Source organism: Spea bombifrons, chromosome 5 (assembly GCF_027358695.1).
Source record: "Spea bombifrons isolate aSpeBom1 chromosome 5, aSpeBom1.2.pri, whole genome shotgun sequence".
In the NCBI taxonomy this organism is placed as follows: Eukaryota; Metazoa; Chordata; class Amphibia; order Anura; family Pelobatidae; genus Spea; species Spea bombifrons.
Genome location: NC_071091.1, coordinates 31270751 through 31298663, shown reverse-complemented (window position 1 = coordinate 31298663; position 27913 = coordinate 31270751). Strand labels below are relative to the sequence as shown.

Here is a 27913-nt window from a genome sequence, read left to right as displayed (position 1 = left end):
TGTGCCAACTATCTAACTATAGATCAGCGGGCTAGCACACTGAAAAAATCCCTGCTGTCCTTATGCCACAACCAGCCACCACCCCCACACACCTGAAATGGGATGTCATCCTTTTTGCTTTTTCTCGTGCACCTGCTTTTGTGGATTACAACTCCCATCACCCTCAGCAACGGACATTATTAATACGGCTCCATTTGCCAGGGATTGGTGACCAATTGGTTGCATGATAAGTGTCTAAATGCTCCTTGTGAAATACTCTGGTTTGTCATTTTGAGCTGGGGGGCAGCCAAACAGTCTCAAATGAGACATAGGCATCGCAAAATTTGAAACTTTGGAAAAGGGAACCAGCGTGTTCCATGATGTGCCTTGTACCTTCCAAAAAACTTTTTTTTTAAAAAAAACATGTTTTTCTTCCTTCAAATTAAGGATACTTACAATAAGATATTTTGTGGTGTTTTGGTATAACTGGTTTGAGGACCATTTTCATGGTAAAATACAGAAAAACTTTAATTTTTTTTTTTAATTTTAATGTGTGATTTATACTAAATGTTAGACTATACATCAAAAATGGTATCCAAATAAGTTCTATCTGTCCTTGAAAAATAATATTTCATTTGTATGCACAAAAAAATTAAAAAGGAGAATCATGGTTAAGGAAACTGTAAAAATGCTGAAAAAGGGGTTAATGGTAAAGTATGTATTTTTGGAGTTTTTCTAAATAAAACACTTGGAAAATATTGAATTAAAAAAAGAAAATCAATTTAATGTTTTATAAAATAATACTTTTGTATTAATATATTCTTATTTTCAAGCACAGACTTAAAATATATACATAATATCTGTTGGATAAACTATACAAATAAATATGATTACATATTTCTATAAATTATTTTAGAATATCTATAAAATGTTACTGGATAGAGGACAGGTTTATTATGTTTTTGGAAGTTTCAAAATATATATTTTTTTATTTGGAGCATAAACATATTTTGATTCACTACACCCTCCAATACTGTTAAATTCAGAGACAAATAATGGGGCACATTAACCTCCTTCTTCAGATCAATTAACACAGTCAGATCATGAAGATTTTAGAGTGGGTTTAAAACGACCACAAGATATATTTTCGGGTCATTACTCAGGGAATGCACCAGCTGGTAGAGTATTTCGGAGGCTATAGGTGTCCCCGCCACTAGAAGAATGACCAGATGGGGCTTTCACACCCAAGACCGATGTTTCTGTTTCTTTAATTTCCATAGCTCTTTTATACAGCTCTGCAGCCCTCTCAAAGTCTCCTTCTTCATACCTGTTAAAATATGATTGAGTCATGTTTCACAAACTGGAGGTGCTATCTCATTATGTACCATTGTTTAACAGCTTTTGCTTATGACATAACACACATGCATGTACACAAGCTATAAAAAATAAGTAAGGAAAGTAATAATTCTAATAATAGTAATATTTTTTTAATTATGTTTTTGCCAAGATGTGATAAAAAAATAATAAATATCAAATAATAAGTAACACTAAATATATACCGTATTTGCTCGATTATAAGACGAGGTTTTTTTCAGAGCAAATGCTCTGAAAAATACCCCTCGTCTTATAATCGAGGTCGTCTTCTAATCAGACCTCAAAATGTCCGCTGGGGCCATGCTACTTACCGGCTTTGGTCGCGAGCAGCAGGAGAGCAAGAAGCTAGCAGCGTGTCACATAACTCTGCCTCCCCCCTCCTTCCTCTGGGGGCGGGGCCAGAGAAGTTGCACGCACAGCCGGGCCCCTGCAGAAGTCTTCGAGTGGGAGATCTGCAGTTCAGGTAAGGGGGTGGGGGAGGGTTTTTGTGATTAATGTGTGAAGTATGTGTGATTAATGGAATGAGTGAGTATTTAAATGTTTGTGAATGAGTGTGTGTTAGTATGGATGTGTAAAGGTGGTGGTAGCATGGCATAGGGAGGCTGTACTCACACTCCTATCATCCTCAGGTTCCAGCATGTACTGGCTGCCTTGGCTTGATAGGAGTGTGATTGCTGTTAGCAGTTTATATATATATATAACTCCAGAAATGCCCTTTAACCCCCTATAGGCCACTCTGCCCCATGATATGCCTTTTAACCCCCTATATGCCACTCTGGCATATAGGGGATTAAAAGGCATATCATGGGGCAGAGTGGCATATAGGAGGGTATAAGACATTTCTGGAGGCAGAGTGGCATATAGAGGGTTAAAAGGCACATCATGGGGCAGAGTGGCAAATAGGGGGTATAAGGCATTTCTGGGGGCAGAGTGGCAACCCTGGGGGCAGATGTGCATAACTGGGGGGGCAGGTTGGCAAATAAAAGGAAATAAAAAAATATATTTTTTTCTCAATCATAGCTTTTATTAAATATGAAAATATTGTTTACATGAATTAATATTTACTAGTAAAACTTTTTTTCCTATAGGGTAGTCTTATATTCAGGCTTTTTGTTTTTTTCCTAAATTAATATTTAGATTTTGGGGGGTCGTCTTATAATCAGGGTCGTCTTATAATCGAGCAAATATGGTAAATTATTTTTTCCAATACACAAAGCATTTTTCTTTCAGATTATTAAAATAAATGTGGCATTCAACAATTGGTACTGATTATATCTAGAAGGATTTTCAACTCATGAAAGCCGCAAGGAAGCCAATAATCTGACGACCCTTCTTTCCACCAGTTGTATTGACATTGACACATGGAACGTAAGGACAAGATAGACATAAACTGGACAGAGACGACTGATGACAGCTGTACTGCGGACATGAAGAGAATTACGCATCCCACGCACAGCGAGTAGGCTTCCTGTTGTCCAAGCAGGCACAGAAAGCACTGGTAGGATGGGAGGCGCACGGCCCTAGGATCATCACAGCATCATTAAGAACCAAGAAGAAGATGATCAAGGTGAACCTTGTCCAGGAAACCAGATCAACCATGTCTGCATTAGCAAGAAGTTCAGAAGATCCCTGCACATCATTAGAGTTAGAAGAGGAGCAGATGTGTTGTCCGACCATCACCTGAAGCTGAAAGAACTGGAAAGACACATCTGACAGAAGAAATGTACAATGTCAGCTTTCTGAAAGACTCCAAGACCAAAGAAGACTTTGGACTGATGACAAAGAGCAAGTTTGACAAGTGCTCGAGTCAAGAAACACCAACTGAAAGAGTGAATCACAGCAGAGACCATGACCAAGATAGAAGACAGAAAGAAGATAAAGTAGCACTCAACAACAGCAGAACTAAAGCAGCAAAGGCCAAGGCCAAAGAAGAATATGTTGAAGCCCACAGAGCCCAAGCGAGACTATGTGGACGGGCTGGAAGAAGAAGCGGAGCAGTGGCAACATGACACCACCAAGCAGCAAATCAGAACTTGCCACCAAAGACAAGCAGTGAAAGACCATCACAGGAATAGAACCACAGATGTGCAGAGCACTCTGAGGAACACCTGAATAGGCCAGCTCCACCAAATCCACCAGACATTGACCCAGCCAATGAGGATCTCTCGTTCAACTGTGACAAGCTAACGAGATATGAGATCAGGAAAGCCATCACCCTGATGAAGAACGGGAAGGTGGCTGGATCTGATGACAATCCAGCAGAGGCCCTGAAAGCAGACCTAGATGTTTCAGTGGAAACCCCATTTAAGATGATATGGGAAGAAGAGTTTCCAGCAGACTAGTAGGAGGGATACCTTATCAAATCTCCAAGAAAGAAGAACTCTGTAACTGTGCCAACTACAGAGGAATCATATTTCTGTTGGTGCCAGGGAAGGTTTTCAACCAGGTCCTAATAGAGAGAATGAAAGAGGCTGCAGATCCACAGCTTCTAGGTGAGCAGGCAGGCTTCAGACAGAACAGATCATGCATGTACCCGATAGCAACGCTACGCATCATAGTCGAGTAGTCCTTGGAGTGGCACTCCTCATTGTATATCAACTTTGTTGACTACGAGAATGTGCTTGACAGTGTGGCTCAAGAGACCATCTGGAAGCTCCCTTGACACTACAGCCTCCCAGCCAAGTTGGTCAACCTGATCAAGAACTCATATGACGGAACATCATGCAGAGTGATCCACGGAGGGCAGAGCTCATAGCTTCCAGGTGCAAACCAGAGTAAATTAAAATAAAGCTTTTAATTGAATATATTAAATTGCTATCTGTTGCATAATATAAGGGTTAATTTGATCGTGTATGTAAGTATGTATGTGACCTGAGATATCAGCTATGGATGGATTGTTTTTATTAAAACTCCTTTTATATACAATCATTGCATCAATTCCTCTGTTCATTGTTCGACCTGGAGGTTGTTCCAAAGTGTTTATACGTGGTGCCGCAAGGGTGGATCCATTATTCTCTATTTTTTTTAGCTTTACTTTTTTACACTAAACACATGTGTTTTCTTATACTTTTATATTTTAGTATTTTCTATGGTGGATTTTTGGAGGAATCTCCTATTTACACATAATTTATGTGTTCTTTTCTGAAGAAGTGCAATGTTTATTATTTTTGCACATTGGGTGTTTTTCACCTTTAAATGTGTCGGTTTGCGCAGGGTCATTTGTATATTTTGTTTGTTTGGCAGGTTTTCTTGTGCCTTACTATGACCCTAGCCGCTAATCCTAGTACATTTTAAATTAAATTACAGGTAATTCATTATTTCTCTTATGGCCTCCTCTCATTTTCTGTATTTGCTAGCTGGAGTAAGACAAGGATGCTTGTTGTCACCCTTTCTCTTAACCATCGATTGGATTATGAAGACATCCACTAGCAATCTTGGAAATTAAATCCAGTGGACATTGTTGGCCCAGCTTCATAGAAGATCAGAGAAGATCCATGTAGCAATGACCAACCATGAATCAGATTGGTCTCATCATCCACAACAGCAAGACAAGATCCTCAAGATAAACTCCATTGGCAACATCCCAGTCACACTGAATGGAAGACCCCCTTGGAAAGTGCATTCCTTCACCTACCTGGGCAGCATCATCCATCAGCAAGGTGGCATTAATGCAGATTATGACACAAGGATTGGCAAAGCAAGAGTGGCCTTCTTAAAGCTCAAGAACATCTGGAGCTCCAGAGAGCTGTCTTTGGCAACAAACATTGGACTGTTCCACTCCAACTTGAAGTCAGTCCCACTGTATGGAGCTGAAACCTGGAGGACAACCAAAACAGCCAACAGGAAGGTCCAGACGTTTATCAACAGCTGCCTCCAGATCCACTGGCCAGACACCATCAGCAACACCAATCTGTGGGCGAGAACTTGTCAACTCCCAGAAGAGGAAGAATCGGGAAAAGAAGATGGGGCTGGATAGGGCACGCTCTATGCAATCAGCCAACCAACATCACCATCCAGGCACTGAAGTGGAACCCTCAAGGCAAAAAGGTTGTGCTAGAAATAGAAATGGCGACAAGACCTCCAGGCTGACATCAAAAAGGTGGGCTACATCTGGAAGCATCTAGACAGAATGGCCCAGGACAGAAGACTTTGGAGCTCTGTAGTTGGTGAACATCAAATATGTGCCAATACTGTAAATATTTCCTAAATACATTTTGTGTGTTACAAAAGGAACACTGTTTAGGTTCCTAAATATGTATTTATTAATAAATGATTTAAAAGGAAAGAAGAAAACATTTATCTGGTGTTGCATTCTGATAAGTGCTCAGTTTTAGTTTAGTTGCTTGTGAGCTACCTCAAGATGAGAAAGTTAGATAATATGCCATTGTTATTTGGTCAGTAAACTTAACAATTGATCATTAAGCATTGAACTTCCAGTTTACTTTGTAGTTTTTACTGAAATGTCCTGAAATTACATTTTTTTATAAGATACCCAAAAAATGATAATTTCAGAGCCTTGAGCAGACAAAACTGGTCTCTTTGTACCTTTTAAAAAAAAAAAACAGGAAAATGTCTTTGTATAGATTTCTCAAAGACAGAAATAGAGACAGCAGACCCAAATGTTCATATACATGTACTTAAAATATGCTAAAACATATTTAGAAGCAACACACTAAAAGAAGTATGAATGTTATTCTTACCGTAAGACAGCTAAATTTTTTAGTGTTTCTCCAACTCTTGGATGCATTCGACCCAAGCTATCTTCATAAATCTTCATGGCACGCTCATACAGCGGTAAGGCATCTGCTTGTTTTTTCTGTACAGAACAAAGCAAAATGTAAACGTTTGTCACAATGCCAAAATTGGTTTCCCTTTACAGGACATGTACGGAAACATATAGAACAAAATAAAATGGCTGGATGTCCAAGACCACACATTAGCATGATCTAGTCAAGATAGGAGCATTAGCTCCAACAAAGGTGTATCATATAATACAGTACATTCATCCAGAAAAGAAAAATGGAAATCAAACATGTTGATCCAGATCATTATATAGAGAAGTCATGAAAATATAACAGGCCTTGAGTCTGCTCCAACTTCCACTGCAACCATACCCTGTCACTTGTGTTCTTAATAGAATATTCCAATAGGACAAAAACATACAAACAAAAAAAAGGAAGTGGTCACTGACGTGTTTTGTCCATGTTGCTGGACTTAGTCATAGACTATTTTTGGGTGGATTTTTTCTTCTCTTGTTTGTTTGATCTATTTGATGGCCTGAGGCAGCGTACCCAGATGGCAACAACTATTATTGTAGTGGGGTTGCTATACTCCATTATATGCCAGGAATAGGCATAAATTGAAATTTCCATAGAAAAGGCTCTGGTAAAAAAAAAAATTCTTAGAAGCTAAATCAAAGACAACTTCCCAAAGTTTTAGGGGACTATGTTTCCACACTCTTTCTAACAGGTGTCCGATGCTGTAGGGTTCATTAAGTAAAGTCTGGATAGGGTAAAGGACCATCTTCATAACAATTTTTTTCTTAATAACCAGCAGATCTTAATACTTTAGAAAGGGCGAATAGGGTACTATCCCATGTCTCACGATAAAGGGTCATGTCTATAGTGTTGCCCTAAGTATAATGTTCTGAAATGTGGATATGACTCTATATGAGATGGTGCCTGTCCATATAAAGTCTCTATTGCTGAAGAAGGTTGTTTTGTACCGGCAATTTGTTAATGCAAATTTTATACACAGATTCCAATATGCATTATTTTGGTTACTGGAGTTCTAAAATATGGCTGTGGTCTTCATTGCACACTTAAGAATACTTTCTTTACATGCTAAGTACCACTCCCATTAAAGTCAATGGAAGTAGAGTCAGCCAAGGCCATATATGCCAGTTGAACATCGACTGCTTAATTGCATGCAGTAGTACACATGGAAATGCATTAAAAAATTGATTTCAACATGCATTTTACATTACAATAAGGCTGGAGTGGTTCTTTAAATTTATTTATTGTCCATTGTTAACATAAAAGGGGTTTCTCATACCATTTGGCAATACAGTACTGCAAGGTTCACCAAGGCAGTGGCAACACTGGGATGCTTTGGTCCAAACGACTTCTGACGAATGTCCACTGCCAGCTCATAAAGAGGAACAGCCTTGTCGAGTTTTCCCTAAAAACAATGCAAACATTAGAGTTGGTTAACAGCATACACAACAACAGCAGCAATTTTAGGTAAAATAGAGGCAAAGTAGAAAATGTCATGAAGCTTAATTAGGATTTCTGACTTTATGACACAAACTTTGTATCAGTTTTCAGCAAGGGAAACATCTGTTATAACTATTGTAAAGTGGCTAATACTAGTAATGGGTTTTGAATGGCCCATGATATAGATCCATGTTGCCTAATCTTGACCGAACCCAAAATTAAAAATCAAGCTATTAAAATGGGGGAGTATTTGCTAATGTTTGAGTTCAACATATATTACATGCCATGTCCCTTGCGAAAAAATTACTGCAGTTTTTCTGAAGTAATACTGCAGTTTTTTGGACATGAAAAAACTGCAATACTGCACTTTTACTGCAGTATTACTGCACATTTACTGCAGTTTTACTGCATTTGTACTTCACTGTACTGCATTTTTACTGCAGTTATTTTTGTACGGAAGTACAAATGCAATAAAGCTGTGGTACATTGAAGTACAACTGTAGGTTTGCAATATGAAAAAAAAAGTGCAGTAAATGTGCAGTAAAACTGCAGTACAGTGAAGTACAAATGCAGTAAAACTGCAGTAAATGTGCAGTAATACTGCAGTAAAAGTGCAGTATTGCAGTTTTTTCATGTCCAAAAAACTGCAGTAATTTTTTCATAAGGGAAGTGTCTTTGGATGAAGATTACATATTCAGCCCACATTTTCTGCCCTTGTCTTAGATTCTTATAAAGTCATATGATTTTCTTGGTTCTCCTACTGTTTATGCCTGGTATTTAGACAAAAATGATTTTTATGGAGCTGGGCATTATGCTTTATAATGTATACCTCATCATTTTACAAGATGTGTTGAATAAAAAGGTAAACAATGAACATACTTTTCTTTTGTACAGCACAGCCAGATGCTTGACAGTGTAGGCCAAGGATGGGTGATCAGGAGACAGGGCTCTCCTCCGGATGTCTAGTGCTCGCTCATACAGTTCCTCTGCCTTGTCATAGTGCTTCTTTTCATTATAAAGAGCAGCCAGATTGTTGAGGGATTGGGCGCAATCAGGATGATCTGGACCCAGAACCCGCTCCCTCATTTCCAGTGAGCGTTGAAGGAACATTTCCGCTGTTCTTCACACACAGTAGGAGGGAGGACAAAAAGCTGTATTACATTTCATTATTTAACTAGGGTGCCAGTCAAATTGGTTTTAATGAAAACCTACGATGCACTTAACAACACAGCTACTCAGTACATCCTATCCGTCATGTTCTAATACATCCCCATATATCACTGTAGTCCTCTCTTCTATCCTAACAAAGTCTATTTTCTTTTTTATTTTCCTGAAAGGAGAAATCATTTGTTGTTTTCTTTAAAAAAAATTGCTTTAACTAAAAAATACAGTGCTGTATACAGTAATGTAGGTTGACAAAGTTATGTTTCATTTTGTTCCAATTAACTTTGATTTGCAGACCTGGGCACTGCCATCATTGCCATGTGATTATTTTGAGCAAATTCCATGCTCAAACACCATACTAAGCCGATTCTTCAAAGCTATGCTACTGAAGTCTATTATTCCATTGACTTTCATTAGTAAGAGTGTTAGACTTAATAATTAAGACTGTGCCATTCAATTATTTACTAAAAGGCAGTGTGATAAGAAGTCTAGGTGTTTGTAAAAATAAAAATAAAAAATAAACAAAAAAACAAGAAACAATACTTACTCCAGGTTATTCTGCAAGTAGTAAAGCACCCCAAGTTCATTTAGTGTCCGAGCATTATCAGGGGTATCTTTGCCTAATGTGAGCTCTTCTAATTGCAGAGCTCGGCGGCGCAGGAGAGCAAACTCATACTGAAACAGAAAGACAGCACCAACATTAAACAGAACATTCCTCCAATGAAACTGAATTAAAGCTCAATATCACTTCTAACATCCTATCATCACTTTGCATTCCTTAACCCCTTTGCGACTGATGATGTACCAGATTCTTACACCCGCAAACTGTGAAAAAATGTTTTTTTTTTTTTAAAAATATTAATAATAACGTCTCACATATATGAAAATGGTTTCAAAACAAAGCCTTTCTTGTCTCTAAAACACAATATATAATTTGTGTGGGTAAACCAATTGAGAAATTAAGGTTAAAAAAGACGTATAAAAAAAACAAAATACCAAAACATCTATCAATGTTGCCATAACAAAGTGACTGCATGGGTGTTTATAAAGGTGAACACAGAACAGCATACCTTAATGGAAACCTGAATTGATAACTATGTTTCAAAACAACTTATTTTGCGCTAGTGTATCATGTAGAAACATAGGATTTGACGGCAGTTAAGAACTATTCAGCCCATTTTATCTGATGTAAAGACTGTTCCATTTAGATTATGGCCTCACACATCACATCTCCCCTCTTCCTTTTCCTCCAAGCTGTACATATTGAGCTTGACATCTAAGGAACATATAAAGGGACACACCTGCTTTAACTCAGTAGAGATCCCATAGTTATGTTGGGAATGCTAGTACACACTGACCACTTGATTAAAAAATTAGACATGTTGTGCATCTGTTACAGCTGAGGACTTACAACCCCCTTACCATACTGCCTTTTCTCCTTGCAGCTTTCTGTCGTATCTTTAGAGACTTTTTCCTCAGCTGTTCAGCTTGTTCAAACCTATTAAAGAACAATCAAATAATATTTTCAATTAGAGTAAAATCTAGCTCAAAAATATCAGCAGACACGTAACCAACGTTAACCCTTGGGAGATGTGCCTCCCCATTTATGTCATACATCTACCTAGCAAGAGATCCAGGGGCAATTGTACCACTCTGTAAGGGGAATTGTCACTTTCATGCGTGTATGTATATATATATATATATATATATATATATATATATATATATATATGAAGCTAAATACATGGTATTAATATGGGTTCAAGCGGTCTAAAGGGGTTTTAAAGAGGAATCCCATGGTGCAGGAGGACTCTTCATTCCTGGACTTCGGCACCAGGATGGGACAAAGTCTTAGGCATTTATACCATTTCAAAACCAGTCCACGCATTTCTCCTGCGGCATGAGTACATGATTACCGTATTTCCCAAACGTAAAAGACTCTCCTATGGACGCATCTTAATTTTGGGGCCCGAACTTTTTTGAAAAAATACATAAAGTTATTGAACTGGCTGCCTGAGCATGAAATGAGTGTGATTGATGTTAGCTGCTAGCAATTGTTAGCAATCACACTCCTATCATGCTCAGGCAGCCAGTACATGCACATCACTTTCAGCCTCCCTGTACCCCCTACACATGCATCCATGCTATCACACACACATATATTCATTAATTTACTCCCCTACCCGTACCTGAACTGCAGATCTTCTGGTGCCGCTCGCAGACTTCCATGGGGGGCGCTGTTTCCCTCTGCGTTGCTCGAACAGGAACAGGAACAGACCAGAGTCATGTGATGTGATGTACATTCACGTGACTCCACTGGGTTCCTGTGTCACCTCGACGGAACAAGTGACGCTGCTGAGCAACACAGAGGTAAGCAGCAGGTCCCCTTTCCATCTCCTTTCCAGTTAAAAAAAATCTACCACCACTGTATAAGATGCACCCGTTTTTAGACCCCACATTTTTCTAAAAAAAAAGTGCGTCTTATCCATGGGGAAATACGGTAAGTAGCTTCTTGAAATCTTACTTGTTCTGTTTTTGATAGAGCACCGCTAGTGCATTGAGCTCCCTCGCCACTCTGAGGTGTTCACTGCCATAAGCATTTTCAGTGATTTCTAGAGCCTGTTTGTACAACTGCTCAGCATTTCCAAACTTCTTGGACTGCAAGTAGACTCCCGCTAACTGATGCAGTGACTGGGCTACACTCGGATGATCAGGGTCTAATGCCGTTTCTCGAATCTCCAAGGAGCGCTGTAGAGGAATCACCGCCTAAAGGATGGGGAAAGAGTGAGGATACAGTGGATTTTAATACTGTTGTATTTTTTTTAATAAAAGTTCTTTATGTTTGTTATTTTGTTTTAGGAAGATGTCATAGTTCCAGCCAGCGTAACTTCCTTTCGGAAATAAATGAATAGAATTAACATTAGAAGGAACGAGGGAGAGTAGCTACAAAAAAAAAATTATAAATATTTTTGCTAATTTAGTCATAGTTACTTAACTAAATTATTTTTTTACATTATTTACCTTTAATGAGTGCATATACTTTCTTCTTGTTGTAAAATGTGTCATTAAAGAGTTTTGAGTAATATAATTACGAATAGTGGCCTTAAGAATTGTAATTTAACTCAATATTCATTACCAATTGGTCTTCAGCATGGACAGATCTGAAATTGTGAAGTTTCAAATATTGGACTGAACAAATCAATGTGGGCTTCTTTTTCTCACGTACACAGCACACACACATATTAATTTGAATGTGCAAGCTGCAGTCAACTCACCTGGCCCAAAAGACCCAAGTCTTTGAGAAACTGTCCAAGTGTTTCATAAAGGTCTGCAAGACGAGTCATACTCTCCTCTCCTTCACAGCTCTTCTCATACTGTTTCAATGCGTCAAAATATTCAGTGGCCATTGAGATTTTGTCCTTCCCCACAAGCTGCCAGTAGCTGAGCAATTCAGCAAAATGCCCCCTAAAAAGCAATTAAATATTATATAATAGGATATCACAACAAAATTGTTATTGGACTTTCAAGAAATTAATACAAGTTAATATACACTCACTGGGCACTTTATTAGGTACACCTGTTCAATTGCTTGGTAACACAACTCAATGAATAAAGGCATGTAGACGTGGTCAAGACATCTTGCTGAAGTTCAAACCGAGCATCAGAATTATGTGACTTTAAGTGACTTTGAACATGGCATGGTTGTTGGTGCCAGACGGGCTGGTCTGAGTATTTCAGAAACTGCTGGTCTACTGGGATTTTCACACACAACCATCTCTAGGGTTTAGAGAGAATGGTCCGAAAAAAAGAAAATATCCAGTGAGCGGCAGTTGTGTGGATGAAAATCCCTTGTTGATGTCAGAGGAGAATGGGCAGATTGGTTTGAGATAACAGAAAGGCAACAGTAATGCAAATAACCACTTGTTACAACCAAGGTCTGCAGAATACCATCTCTGAACGTCGAACCTTGAAGCAGGTGGGCTACAGCAGCAGAAGACCGCACCGAGTGCCACTCCTGTCAGCTGATAACAGGAAACTGAGGCTACAATTCACACAGGTTCACCACTAGAAGAATGTTGCCTGGTCTGATGAGTCTCGATAACAGCTGCTAAATTCAGATGGCAGGGTCAGACTTTGGCGTAAACAACATGAAATCATGGATCCATCCTGCCTTGTATCAATGGTTCAGGCTGGTGGTGGTGAAATGGTGTGTGGGGGGGGTATTTTCTTGGCACGCATTGGGCCCCTTAGTAACAATTGAGCATCAGCCTAACTGGGTATTGTTGCTGACCATCTCCATCTCTTTATGACCACAGTGTACCCATATTCTGATGGCTACTTCCAGCAGGATAATGCACCATGTCACAAAGCTCACACCATCTCAAACTAGTTTCTTGAACATGACAATGAGTTCACTGTGCTCCAATGGCCTCCACAGTCACCAGATCTCAATCCAATAGCGCACATCTCAGATGTGGTGGAACGGTAGAGTTGCATCATGAATGTGCAGCTGACAAATATGAAGCAACTGCGTGATGCCATCATGTTCATATGGACCCAAATCTCTAAAGAATGTTTTCAGCACTTTGTAGAAAGAATGCTACGAAGACTGAAGGCAGTTCTAAAGGCAAAAGAGGGTCCAACCCGGTACTAGCAAGGTGTACCTAATAAAGTGGTCAGTTAGTGTATATATATATATATATATATATATATATATCTATGTGTGAAGCACTCACCGTTTGTAAAGATTCTGTGCCACGAAAAGGTTCATGAGACATCTCTGCAGTTTTTGCTTTTCTCCCTGCTGCTGGAAGAGCCAGGTGAGTTCATCGGCACTTCTCCACGTCACCCTGTCTTGACTGGTATGATAACAAGAGTGAATGGCAGATGGGCAAATAGAAAATATTGCCCTTTGCACACATGTAATGAAACCCAGATACAAACTGCATGCTTCGGCAGTCCCGGTTGTATATGGCCATGCTTTTCATGAACTGGTTAAATTAAGCAGACTAAATAACAATTTGGACCATCTATTGTTAAGGTACTCAATCTTTTGTCTATACTTTAATGTGCACTGACTAGCTGACAGCTTACCATGGACAACTTCCATCTAAGATCCAGAAAGCAAAAGAGCAAAACACAAAATGATATGGTTATTTCTTGAACATTAAAAATCTATATTAGACTTGTGCTAATGTTGTTTTTGGCCCACTCATTTTCAGATAATGAATTCCGTTTCTTACCCGTCTGTTCGGATAAAATTGGGGCGGCTTTTTACATTTGGAAATTAACTTAAAAAATGGCTGTATTGGCCCAAAAGCAGTTGGAGGTATTGGTCAAAGGTCATAACTTTTATTTGGTTAACACAAGAGGTAGAATCACATTTGCTTTTGGGGCCTCAGAGGTCTCTTGTTAAGATAAAATCAATAATAAATACACCAGGTTAATATAAAAGCACAACATGCAATTCAAAATACAGCATTGTCTCCCTGTACTGTACCTTAACTCTGCTGCGAAGTGCTGTATAAGTTTCTCTCTGTATTCAGACACAATATTCTGACCGCCTTGCATGTACTCCATTCTGACAGCTTCCCAGGCCTGGAGATGAAATTTGGTTTAAGAAGGTCACAGTCCTACACGCCATTCATTTCTTACTACAGACATTTGCTTGCCAAAGTATTGCAAAACAACACAAAAGGTTGTGTTAACTACAAAGGTAGACAAATATAGCAGCATTGAGAACAAACATCTGTTAAGAGGCAATAAGATTGAAAGGACAGTCTGCAGTGCAGTTGCAGTTTCACCTCCCTGACATCACTTCCCATTACAAAGGGCCAACCACAAAAAGCTTCCACGTCAAGAACAGTTGGTTGGAGCTGTATAAAGCATATTTTAATTACTTTCTTGAGTTCTTGAAAGTCGACTCACTTATTGAACTAAGCATTATGCCAGGCCAGCTCCATGCAGAGGAGTTTATCTGGGTTTCCCTTTGTAATGCATACTGAATTCAGGGAGTTAATTCTCCTGCCAATTGCCCCTTTAGTGGATAAACTCCAAAGAGTTCAAGGAACCGTTAAAAGCTGTGGACATGGCAGTGCATGACACTACAGTATACTTGAAGGTACGAAAGACATGGGGGCAGAGAAGTTGCACGGGAACAATTTTGGTGACCTAGAAGATAGCAAATATCAATAAGCTGGGTCATCCTATCATGCAATATGTGTACGTCTTCAATGATTTATAGTTAGTGAATTTTATTTAGTGGAGATGTACTAGAGGATAAAATGTTACCTGTAGATGTTGAAACTGAAGAAGACCACAGCTGTACCCTAGTAAAGCCATCTTATTCATATGGTAGACCAAAAATGTTAGGACGGGCCATGTCAGCCCAGGGCAGAGATCCATCAGCTCGCACTCACTAACTCCATTGTGACTGACACTGATCAAGCACAGTACCTGCAGCAAAGACACACATTAGGGTTCTCTTGCTTCTTCTAAGTGACCAGTGAATCTTACAAAAGTTCAATGTGTTGAATTGAATTTGATTTTATTATATTCCATTCAGCATATATTCCTCGGCAAAGCCTTGGTCTTACCTCTCTCATGAGATCCTTGTCACTGGCACTAGGCATGAACTCCTGCACACAGCGCAGGGCAAGTCTGTACAATGACACCGTATCCTGACATTGCATACAAAGTTGTAAAACATCTGCAATGTTTCCGGTGCTCCCGGCCCTGCTTAAATCCAAAATCAGATGAGGCAGACATGTTTAGTAAGGACAGCAGCGTGAATTAATGTTTTAGGGTTCCTCATTTCTTTCAAAATAAATTAAAAACAAACATTGAAACAAACTGGTCAGTGGGAGAATCGCAAGCATACGTTTGCAGCACTTTTCTAAAGCCCAAATTTTCTTAAGTAGCAAAGAAATGGACCAGTGGATAGCATCCTACATGGTCTGTAAATCTTATACATGTTTCAAACAAAAATACTTAGTCCTAAAAGAATGCCAGTATACGCAGAGATAACACAGAAGTTTTCTTGAAGGGACAACACAGTCATCATATGCACTTTAATGGAGCTGCTCCTTCTCCTAAAGGTAATAAACTATTACTACAAAGTAAGTATAAATAAAAAAAAATTATATCTACCACATTGTATATATGAAATGTTGTTCTCAATTCAAAGAAGTCCTGTACTATTATATGGTGCACTAATACAACAAGGTAATAATAACTCTTGAGTCTTACCAGATGAGTATCTTAGCAAGTAAGGTCACATACAAGGCATTGCAGGTTGTGGCAGACCTACAGTGTCTTTCCAGCTTCCTCTCCTAGAATTCAAAATAAGGAAATAAAATCAATGTATACACAGATAACATACAAACGTGTATGGGAGGATAACAAGTAAGATCCTGTGTATTCTACACAGGATCCATCTATAAAATATGAGTTTAACAACAATGGGTTGTCCTTAAACCCATTAATGACAACGCATTGTTAGCCAGTACATGTACGGCCTTTGTCATTGAGGGGTTAAAATACGATTTTGGGGGATTTTCCCTCTCTTATTATTCATACATTTTGTGCACATTTGAGAAACTGCTTCAATGTTTGCCTCCATTATTCCTCTCTTTATATTCAGGACATTCCTAAATAATCCCTCTCCAGCAGCTGCATTGGATTCAGTACAAGTAGAAAGAAATGTACCTGTTCTTTGGTCAATTCAATATTTGCCCCGTTGCATTCCATACTAATGAGGGATTTCACATCTTTTGAATTAAGAGGATCTAAGTGAAGAGTAGGCCACAATCTGGTAAAAAGAATAACAAACACTCAGTTACATTGACCAGTTTATTTGTCTTCACAATCAATGTTAGTGCTCTACAGACCAGATAACCCAGCTGTTCCAGTGGTTTTGTAAATCATACAGTATGCCCAGGTTCCAACTTATGAAGTCCTCTACATTACCGGATCGTTGATGGACCAAGAGCCAGAGCGTTGGTGATTATGGCAGCATAAAGTCATATGTCCAGATTTACAAAATGGTTTTACAATTATGAGCTAGCATTGTCCCAAACCTCAGACGCTGTGGTCCATTCGCTTTAGGGAAAAAATACACCTCTGATATACAACAAATATTTCATTTTATAACAAATGTTGAATTTCCCAAAGCTGGGTAGTTTCACCAAGTTATATAAAATACACAGTATTTTCAAAATGCATGAATACATTTAGGCTTTGCCAGTACTCACCTCCATGTCTGAGGACAGGTTTCAACATTGACAGAGACAATTACACGCACATTCACTGGTAACGGATCAATCAGCCATTTCATATGTTTTTCAGATTGCTGAACAAAAAAAATTAAAAAGTATTAGTTAATATCAGAAACAAGAACAGTCAAATCTTAATTTGCAAACTTCTGCCTGATGTTTGCGGCACCAAAGTCTTTTTTTTAAGACGTTATTTTGTTCCTGCAAGAATTGTTAAAAAAAGAATAGTATTCCTTACAGACAATTTTGACAGTGCCTCTTCTTTGACAAAGAAGTCATGAATTGTCACATGACATCAGAAGCACTTACCTGTATCTGATCAATAGAGTCTATAATAATGATGATGTTTCCCTGGTAACGGATAGAAAGTTTTTCAAGCCAATGTGGAAATTCTTCCAAAAACTTTCCAGGATCCATTGAAAATGATGACACTGACCAGGAATGCTGCATGAGCTGTGATGAAATAAACAGAAAATTCTAGGGTTATTTATATAAAAAGGGGTGATTCTGGCATAATTTTATATCCATATTAACCGAGGCAATATTTATATTCTAATGGATGTTGTTCCAAAAGCATTAAGGCCACAATGGTGTTGCACTCCCAACGGGTGTGTATGCGGCTCCTTCCTTCCCTCCCAGGCCAAAGCTGGGTGGCTGGATCTTCCACGGTCCCCCCTAATAAGAAGACCCACTGAAGTCTTCATGGAGGAGTTGTGGCCAAAAAGGCCCAGCCTCCCCAGCAAAAAGCAGCGTCTTCTGGGACACATCTTCACTGTGGCATTTCCGGTGAACCAAGTAACCATATAAACAAGTTAACATATGTGCACAAAAAAAAACAAAAAGTGTGCAATGTGCAGCCCCAGCGCATGGCTGGTTAAGAATACATAATTCCCCACCACCACCCATAGGCCGAGGCGAAGTGTGAGAGTAAAAATGAAAATAGCCCGAGGCGTTAAAAATGTAAAATAAGCAGGTGTAAGGGTTGAGCTATGGTGCTCTTATCAACCCAATCAGTGAAGTTAGGCAGGGCTCCTGCAAAACCACATCACATGAGTGCCCTGGTTGGTGGACAAAAATGGGGGCTCCAAAACCTGATCGGCCTTAAGGCCAGAGAACCAATCTTTCCCTCTCCCACAGGTACTTGATCTTAGACAAAAGTTCAAAAAGCTAGAGAACTAGTATTCTAGCAAACCTAAAAAGAACATCAATGGTTATTTAGGAATGGCTGACATGAAAAATGGCACAGTGAAAGGTGTTCTACGTTCACATTTGGTCAGGCAGCACCATCTTTCCGAAGTTGTGTCCCAAGTGACTTTGGTGGAAACTTTTTATAGATTCCCCGTAGCTAACATACGAATTGCTAATGCTGCAAAGGAACCCAGTGAATTTGGCTCCAGCCTAATCGTTTTCTGTGAATGAGAATTCAAGTTTTTCAATTTATCACTTTGAGATAATTAAATCAATTATTGCATTACAATATTTGTCACTGTCCATCTGAAAAAGGGACATCTGAGATCCCAAAAATGTATGTAGATTTAGAGATTTTTCTATGTTGGCCCAATAAAAGGTATCAACTTCAACTAATACAGTTATATCCAGTTTTCTCATTACATATAACAGGCTGTATGTGTGTGTAGCGGGTGAATAAACACTGCTCAAGATGCTGCAAGATGGTGAAATCACCAGATTTAAATCAAAACACCTTTATCCATTTGGGTCTGAGTTGTGATATTGCCAGGTGAGATTTGGCAGTGTTTTTTTTGTTTTTTTTGCATTAATGTTATTTTATTTTATTTTTTTGCATTAATGTTATTGTAGAGTCTTATACCCTATAACCCCCTTTGACTAAACATATCACCTGTTGTATTTAATGCATCTCGACTTGCAAAGCTCTGCATATCTAAAAGTTTTATTCAGAGCACAAGTATCGTACAAGAAAAGTGACCTACCTTGAGAGTCAGTCTTTTTATTATAAGTGCCGGCTCAGAACTGGTTGTCAAGGGTCTTCCAACAAAATGATACAATATCAATGTGTTTGGTGAATGTTTCTGCTGAAGTTGGATCCTACAAAAAAGAATAACCATTACAATACTGTCTATCTAATTAGGGCTTCCATACAAGAGCAGAATGATTACTTGTGTACAGTTTCAAAGTTTAAAATAGAGGTGCAAATACAAAAAACTCAGATAGTATATTAAACTAATATTATACTAATATTATATACACACTATATTAAATATTGAAAGCCAAACTATCCATAAACTAATATTATACTAATATTATATACATAAAGCAAAACTATCTATTCAGCATTTTTTAACAATCCAAAGCAATACCTATATATTAGACAATATAATACAGTAATACAGTAGTTACGTTTTTCTAGTTACCATAAATCATCATGTAATTATTTGAGATATATGTGCTAGATTATGATGATAAGGAGAACTGGAGCGGGTCATTTTGAAAACCATTGCAGTATGTATTTCAGCATTTTAAATCATTTACATTCAGGCTCTTTAGCTAACAAGTAATTAACATAGCATCTCAATCTAAAATCTCTAATGCGTTCATAAATATTGCCTGGATATTCATGTTAACGCTGTACGTCCTTTATTCCAACGCACAAGACTTACATTGCTATGTAGACTCATGATTTATGTTGTTAGGTAGTGTAGTTTCACTGTGAACATTTAAAGAATGTACACAACAAGATCAGATGGTTCAATAAGTTGGATATGTAACACTATTTAAATTCTATTGGGTACTGCACAAATTTTGTCTGCATACATTATATGAAAAGCACATACTGAATCCATCTGAAGGCAAAATTCCAAAATAGAGCATAATAAAACATACCACTTTGACAGAAGAAGTGATTTCCCAGATCCTGGACCTCCAGAAATAAGAAGTGGTGGAATGGGTGCTGGAGCCGCAACCAAGTCATTCAAACGATCAAAATACTAGTAGAGAAAATATAGAAAAAATAACATTGATTTTCAGTCTCCCAGTAGACTTGTTGGTACACTGTACGATAAACACATGAGGTATTTTTCCTTTATATAAACATGCATGTGCATATTTACATTTATACCAACTAAAAAAATAGGTTAACTGAAGTCAAAGGGGTAAATAATGGACTTAAGTACTTTGCCATTGAGATGTGCATCAGCACCATATTTAGGTTGGGCACTGTCCGAACCCTGACCCAGAGCACCTCTTCCAGCCACCCTCCCCAGGACCTACTTTCTGAGGCCGTTGTCTCCTCTGCCTCAGAAGGAAGTGCAGTCCATGGCACAAAATCTTATAATAGAGAACAGCGGAGCACTGGGGAGCAAGATTCTTTAACATGAAAAACAGCCCCAGTATGCCATTAATGTAGAGTCCTGGACTTTTTAAGTGCAATATTATTTAATGTGAATTGCAGCAGGCATGTGACACCCCATACTGCTGGCCTTTCCGTCACTCACCTTCTGGAACCCCAGCTCACAAGTAGATTGAGATGCTTGCTGGAAACGTTCCATCTGCTCCTGCTCGTCATGCACATCCCAAAGAAGATCGCCAAAGTCCTCATCTTCTTTAACTGCTGGGTCATCTTTCGCATCAGGGTCAGAAATCTCACCACCCAACAGATCCTAAATGAATAAACTTGTGTCACAACTTTGAGCTAGAGAGACATTAAAGCATTACGTCTGGCGCTTTCTGTAAAACTTAAATAATTAGATTGGTAAGTTGAATTTGGTGCCTTAGATTAATAACCTATTTCATGTTCTTCACTTAAAATGCTACTGTTCTCAGCTAATCTGCTAATCATGAGGGACATTGTCCATTAAAGTGCCAACACAAGATAGTTACATAGATATAAATACTGCAGAGAGTCCTATATATTTCTGATATGTAGAAACAAAACGTCAGTGTAGATAAAACTCCATGGAGCAGAATAATGATATCAATACTGGGGTTAATTACATGACACACTGTAAAGTGGAAACCTGTTTGGGACCGATTTGATTGCTGACAACATCTCACAAAACAATCACTACCAAGATCAACAAATGAGTGAATTATTGATGATGAATTAAAGTGGGTCTACTTCTAGACCACACAAAACCAATTCGATGTCTACAATGTAATCCAGTGACATGTTTCACAATCGCCTATTCAATAACTATGCTAGGTTATACACCAAGCCTGCGTACTCTTAATGATCTTAACATAATTTCTAACTGGGGACAGCAAAATCTCTATTGAAGGAAACCAGTGTTGGCATCAAAGCTCGGGAAAGCAATTGGTGTCTACAGGGCATTTACATAAATGTACAAGAAACAGTTATTACCTGTCTGATGACTTGCTCCACTTGGCAATAAGTTTTATGTGCTCCTTCCTCTGGATCTCCCCAATGATCAATAGTCTGAAACATAAGAAAGGCAGACACTCGTCACATTATAGGTCACTCTTAATTAGATACAATAGTTTGGAACTCAAGTTGTAGGGATGGGCACAGGCACCAATGGTCCACAAAACATAAGACCAAGGTTTTTACAGCATTAGAAAACAGTTTTTATTTGCCATCAAATTATATGTTTCTACATTCTAACTAATGGATTGGTATTGTCCTCACCTTTGTTCTGTTTGACTTGTTTGGATCTTGCTCCAGTAGCTGCTGGACACAGTCAACGGCAAGAGTGCCGCCCCCCATCTTGTGATAAATGATGCGAGGCTTTGCTTCAGTGTTCCTCAGGAATGCTTCCTTACAATCCTCCCAGAGACCGCTACATTCCAGATTATAAAGTCTGTTAGTGAAATGTATGCTCCCAAAAACACACATTTTATATATATATATATATATATATATATATATATATATATATAGATATCACATGTAAAAGAAATGGCTCAAAGGTTGACTTTCATTCAGTTTAAAGAATGAATCATTTATCTGACCTCTGTCTCGTGTGAATGCTGTTTCTATTGGAAACACTGCAACAACCCACCCCAGGTAATGAAACTGGAACAATTAGCAGATCCGTTCATTAAATGATAGAATTCCCCTCTGATCTCAATTGCATTCTATTCTACTATGTTTTAGTGTACACCCATTTAAAACTAGTACACCCCTTTGAACACAATCCGTTATCACTCAAAGAAAGTTCAAAAATACAAGCCAATTTCCCCAAATCCCAGAAGCATTTGAAAAAATAAATTCAACTTCTTCGAAAAGAGCTAGTTATTTCTTTTAGTTTAGAGGGACATTATAATAAGTTTATTTAGTATATATAGTAAATTAGTCTCATCCCCTCATACTAATGAGTATAAATTGCACTTACTCTGCTCAATTACGTGGTCTTTTTGTTCTTCATTTTTTAATATAAAGAAGAAAAAAAGGTCAAGGAACCACTTAACTTAGAGCAAGCTATCTCAGCTCCTCCGTATGAGGAGTTCCACAATGAGATAGTATGCCTAATCCCATACCCCATCCAAAGACCTGCCTGGGAAGGTCACACAGGCTCTTTTGTCCACTACTATTTTGTATATTTAGCAAGCCCAGAGTTGTAATGATTGAAAATTCTGAACAACTGATACTTTGGCCACAACCAGCTGAGAACTACCTGCTGGGTTCAGCTAAACTGGCTCCCCACAAGCCTTAATTGTGCAGCTGCTCTTGGAAGTAGTTTAGCCATTTGTGGTGCCCCAACAGCTTCAACTGTAATCATCTACAGGCTTTGTGGTGGACATTTCACAAAATGTTGGCTGTTACTGATAAAATGCCTTTAGGGCTTGTGGACTCTTTAGTGTTCCTAGCCTTTCCAGTCCAAGAGTATCTGCTGAACAAGAAGACCAAGTACCTGGGTAAGGGGGAAGCCAAAAATAAAATTACTAAGGAACTCTTTTCAATTTCCCATTTCTTGACAGGCATGTAGTGGCGTTCACATTCTTCAGGGAAGTAAACAACTTGAAAGAAATAACCCAATGTCTCACATACTCTCTGAAGTTTGGGAGCATATTCCTACAAGAAAAAAAGACAAAATACATAACAAAAAGTGAAAAATAAATCAAATACCGAATGTATGTATTTATTATAGGGAAGTGAAAGCACCTTTAAAGCTATAACTTATATCCGCCTTTCTTTTCTTTAAAGAGAAGGGATACTCCAGCCATCATAACCACTTTAAAGCATTTGATGAGTGTCCCCAAAAACAAATTATTGCAAATGCATGAAGAGGTTGATTAGAATCCCCCTCCCTGCTTTGTAGGATTTATGTTTAGATGAAAAGCAAATAAATCTGAAAAGAAAAATGCAGCCTGGTCCTCACCCTCAGGAAGATGTCTACTTCTGCTTGTGTGTCTTTTGTGTTCATCAGGTAACATCGTACAGTGTTGCTCCACAGTGCCTGAGAGAACAGCGGTGTAACCTGTAACAAACTGGTGACCGCTGCATCCCAGTCATCTACAGATATAAATGAGATAACATGTATAGTGAAGGACCACAATAACCAAACTCTGTGATAAACGGAAATGTTGGTACATTAAACCTGACATGGATTATTTATGATGTCCGCATCTGTAATTGTATTTTTTACACACGCCTTCTTTTTTAGATATGTAAGCTCTGTTTGTGGTCCAAATTGCTACAATTCATGGCTGTGTTGCATCTACCCAATCTTCTGAATAAGAAGCAATGTTTCATGTTGTTAACAACTTAAGAAGTAGAATTCTTACTGATTAGGTTTAAAAGCTTTCCTTGTAACTTGTGTATGACTTTTGTGTCTTTTTTACCACAAAGTTAGGAAAAAAACTCCCCCGATATCACACAATACTGTATGGATAACTTGTGATAGCATGTACGGGCTTTGTCATTAAGGGGTTAAATGAATTAGCTATGAAACAGGTAATAGTCCAGAGACTGTCTGTCTCTTAGCTTACCTCTGTTCACATTAGCAAACGGTCCTTCAACATCAATTGAACTGTGAGCAAACTCTGGTCCACGGAAAGACTGCTGTAGCTGCATCATGCTGCCCATAGAAGGCTCGCTCCCCAAGGCTCCACCGGTCCAAAAGTCACATTGGGTCCCAGGAACTACCGGTATATACAGGGGAACAAGTACAAGTTGTAATTCAATAGCTACACCTCAGGGGGCATTTATTTGGAGGTTACACTGGTTATAAAGAAGGTTGCAAAGCTGGTCATCAAAAGTAATTAACATGTGATATTATGGAAAATGTTACATTTCCTGTCTAAGTAGATAGAACTTGGGGCAGCTCAAATACAACTAGACTATGAACCTGGATAATTTTTTATCACGTAAACAATCGATCCAGGTTAATCTAATTTGAAACTAATTTGTCATCAATGGTGACTCAGCAATGAAAATTATTTTAGTAGGCCTTATGAAGTAGAAGTTTGCTAATCACTTCAAAAGAAGCATAAGGTGTTCTAGTGTCACCACATGTATTTCCTGTAAACCACATAAACACTTAGAGATCCTTGCCAACATGCAAACTCAACCAACACAGTGAAAGTGTCCCCTACATATTTAATGCAAACCACGCCAAACACTAGATCCCTTGTACCATGTGGAAGATGAAGCGAGCAATAAATGTCATCGGTGTGTGTCTGCAGCCAAACATCTGTCAGGTTATTTAAAAAGAAGAGCAAAACTGGGCCTGAGAACCTTTTCATTGGGTTTTGACTGCAATCATGACATCCTAGGTAGGCCATCACTGCACCATTATATAAATGGGAAATTTTCCTCAATACAGCCTATAATTCTGGGTTCTTCCAGTCTCACTTACCAGTTACTTCAGTGCCATTGTCATCCGAATCTGACTCTCCTGGATCAAACATCTGGATACCCTGGGCCTGCAGCCTCTGAAATTTAGCCTCAAGTTCTCGTTTTGCCCTCAGCAAGTCCTGGATCTCCTTTTCTTTAGTTTCCCTGAAAATCTGATTATTATTCACACAAGTTAATTAAGCAACTTGGTGGACCACTTGAGATATGTCCATTCATAAAACAGAGATACCAAATTGAGTAGCCAGTTAAACAGACAATAAAATGAATGCATTACAATAGAACATACATGAATGAACCTAATTCAGCAGTGAAAGGATGATGGATTACGTAAACAGGAGAACTGAGTTTTATCAAATCCCAATTTAACATGTTGTCTACCTTGCACATCTAGGTAGCCAAATGACATGACTTCCAATCCGGGATTTCACGGGGTGAAACAGACTCAGCCTAGCATTGGATGAATCAAGTGCCAATAAATTAAAGCCACGTGCTAAGAGGAATTGCTAGGCTATGACTGTGGACCTCCTTTAAAAGGCCAAGACTTGCAAGTTAAGGAGAAACACAGCTCAGATCGTTATTTTACATTCAATTGGGATTTAGTAAAACAGCATTCACCTAAATGTAAAATTATTTCAGATACCTGATTCAGCACTAAAAAATGTAATATTATAAACAGCACTGTACATGTTTTATTCTTCAACGATTCATGGTGAATGCTTACCTTAAACTGTCTCTTTACTTTGTCCCTGTCGTGTTCAAAAGTGGCAGCTCTTTCCATGGCCTGGTATTTAGTTTCGACTGCACTCTCTTTCTCTCTCAGTATCTTCTGGTACGTTTTCTGCAGGGCCTAAATAAATACATTTTTAAAGGAACCAATTAGCAAACATTTAGTTAAAATGGATTAATCCCTACTTTCAATGTAGGTATGGATGAGTGGCACCTTATAGAGACAAGTCTTGCAGATATGAGCTAAAACTACTGTACGGGACCCATTTTGGGGGATTTGGGTATTACTCTTGTTTTATACAAATGTATCAGAAGCAAACCGCCTCAATACAGTCATGTATTTTACACACCTGCAACTCTGCTCTCAATCTTTTGTTCTCCTCATCTAGTTTCACCTCCTTCTTCTGCATGGCGGCAATCTCATTGTTCTTGCTGACCCTGAAGATCTCATACTCCTTCTTCAGCCTTTCATATTCAGCAGCATATTCAAGGTCTACAGAGGCTGTGGATTTGAAGCTAGCACCGATGACTCTTGGAGCACGTCTAAAAGAACTTCTCAGGAGTCGTGCTTTGGGCTTCACTTCTACTGGAATCTCACAAGCTTCACCTCCACCTCCACCATACGTGTCCTCAATGACCTCTCCTGGGTTCACCAGGGATGATGCCGTCCCCATGATGGTAAGGCTAGGACACCAACCTAAACATTATCTACAATTCTGCAAAACACCAAAACAGAGTTTTCAGACAACACAATTATTAATAACATCAGACCAAATGTAGGAATCCACATATTACAAAATTACCAAAACTGGCACGTTTAGCACATTAAGCACTCAAGAAACATGAGATTTTCACTATTTTATATCAGTTTTGGGTGGAGCTGGACAGTTTCTCTTACAATTAATCAAGCATGTAAAGTTAAAGTGTATTTAATTATTTACCGTAAATATTCACTTAGAGAATTTTAGGTAAAATTAAGTTTTTTCCATAGTTCTGCACATTTCCAAAACATTTTTCTGGTTTGTTCTAAGCCTAAGCCGAAGTTTAGGTACTGAATCATTTATTTTATTGGTCCTTAACAAAATTCCTGATGTTAAATTTTGGAAGTATTTAATGCAATCGGTCACTTAAGACATTTTCGGCATATGTGTGCGGTAAGAAGAGGTTGAAGTAATGGAGTAAATAGTATGGATTTGGAACCCAGGAACACTAATGGCTTCAAGTTTAATGAATACATTTATAGGAGCTCTGGTGGGTTCACACATGTTAATTCGTAAGAGTAAATAGCATGGGCATGTAGCAGTAGGTGTTTAAGTAAGAAATGTAGGTGATAAACTATGAATTGGAGACTGCTGTTTCCGAAAAGAACACCATTCAGGTATATTGTATGGGTGTAAGTAGCCTGCGGTGTTGAATAAATTCGATCTTAAAAGAGCAGAGGGATATGTTCTGCTTCCGGAAGTTATATTTACTACTGGTTTTTTTTTGACTATAAGAGAATTCAATTGGGGTTATGCATAAATACAATTTTTAAAAAGCGATTCTTATGCAGAGGTTGGAAAAAAACAATCCTATTGCCATAGCAACATCTGGAATGGTCCAATCAGAAGGTGCATTCCACAGTGTTACTATGGTGATAAGACCACTTTTCCAACTTTGAACCTGAATTGCTCCTTTTCTAGAACCACAATGGTCATACAATGACCATAAATAAAATATCTCAGTAGTGCATTTTATAAAGCCTTAGAGAAAAGTTAGCAATGATGTTAATCTCTGATTACAACTACAGAGATGAACTGTTATTCATACCCAGATTGTAACTGGTTCTAAAAATATACATTAAGTGAAATCACATCAAAATATCACTATATACTAATGCACATATACACACTATATATATATATATATATATATATATATATATATATATATATATATATATATATATATAATGAAAGTGATTGTTACTCCAACTTTTAACTCAATAGGAGGTTCTTTCTCACCCTCTGAGCAGCATCTTTGGTAAGTTCAGCAGACAGGACCCCTATGATGACCCGATCGCTATTCCCGATGCTACCTCTTCATATTTGAGTGACTTGTGCCGAAACTCCCCAACCAGACACACTCAGTACCGGATATGCAGCCTGGAGTCAGCCGGGGAGGGGGGAGTAGGAGGAGGACTGCGATTGGGAAGATGGGAAAGCAGAGAGGGGGAGCTCGGACACGTGAGAAGCAGAGGGACGTGGATTGTGGAATGATCACGCCTTAACGCTCTGGCTGAGCATGATAGGAGTTTCTCTACAACACCTAGAGCACCAACAGTTGCCTCCTTTGGTGTTCGATCACGCTCAGCGGGCGCAATGGTCAGAACTGAAAGAACTGGCCAATAT

The 27913-nt window shown here is 38.5% G+C and overlaps 1 protein-coding gene across 1 annotated transcript; it reads right to left on the bottom strand.

Annotated features, from left to right (window-relative positions):
* Positions 1-743: 743 nt before the first annotated feature.
* NPHP3 (nephrocystin 3) lies at positions 744-27558 on the bottom strand. Its single transcript, XM_053467942.1, has 28 exons — positions 27527-27558; positions 25874-26239; positions 25519-25644; positions 24799-24949; positions 23930-24082; positions 23320-23453; positions 22852-23012; positions 21627-21777; positions 21342-21416; positions 20476-20640; positions 19865-19968; positions 18955-19069; positions 17315-17458; positions 16985-17082; positions 16440-16542; positions 15981-16063; positions 15329-15467; positions 15024-15188; positions 14233-14330; positions 13469-13591; positions 12008-12197; positions 11257-11498; positions 10155-10230; positions 9280-9407; positions 8448-8688; positions 7408-7533; positions 6054-6169; positions 744-1306 (listed from the first exon to the last, which is right to left on the bottom strand). Exons 2-28 carry the CDS (start codon positions 26195-26197, stop codon positions 1135-1137), a joined length of 3903 nt encoding a protein of 1300 aa, XP_053323917.1. The 5' UTR covers positions 26198-26239; positions 27527-27558; the 3' UTR covers positions 744-1134.
* Between the last annotated feature and the right edge of the window lie 355 nt (positions 27559-27913).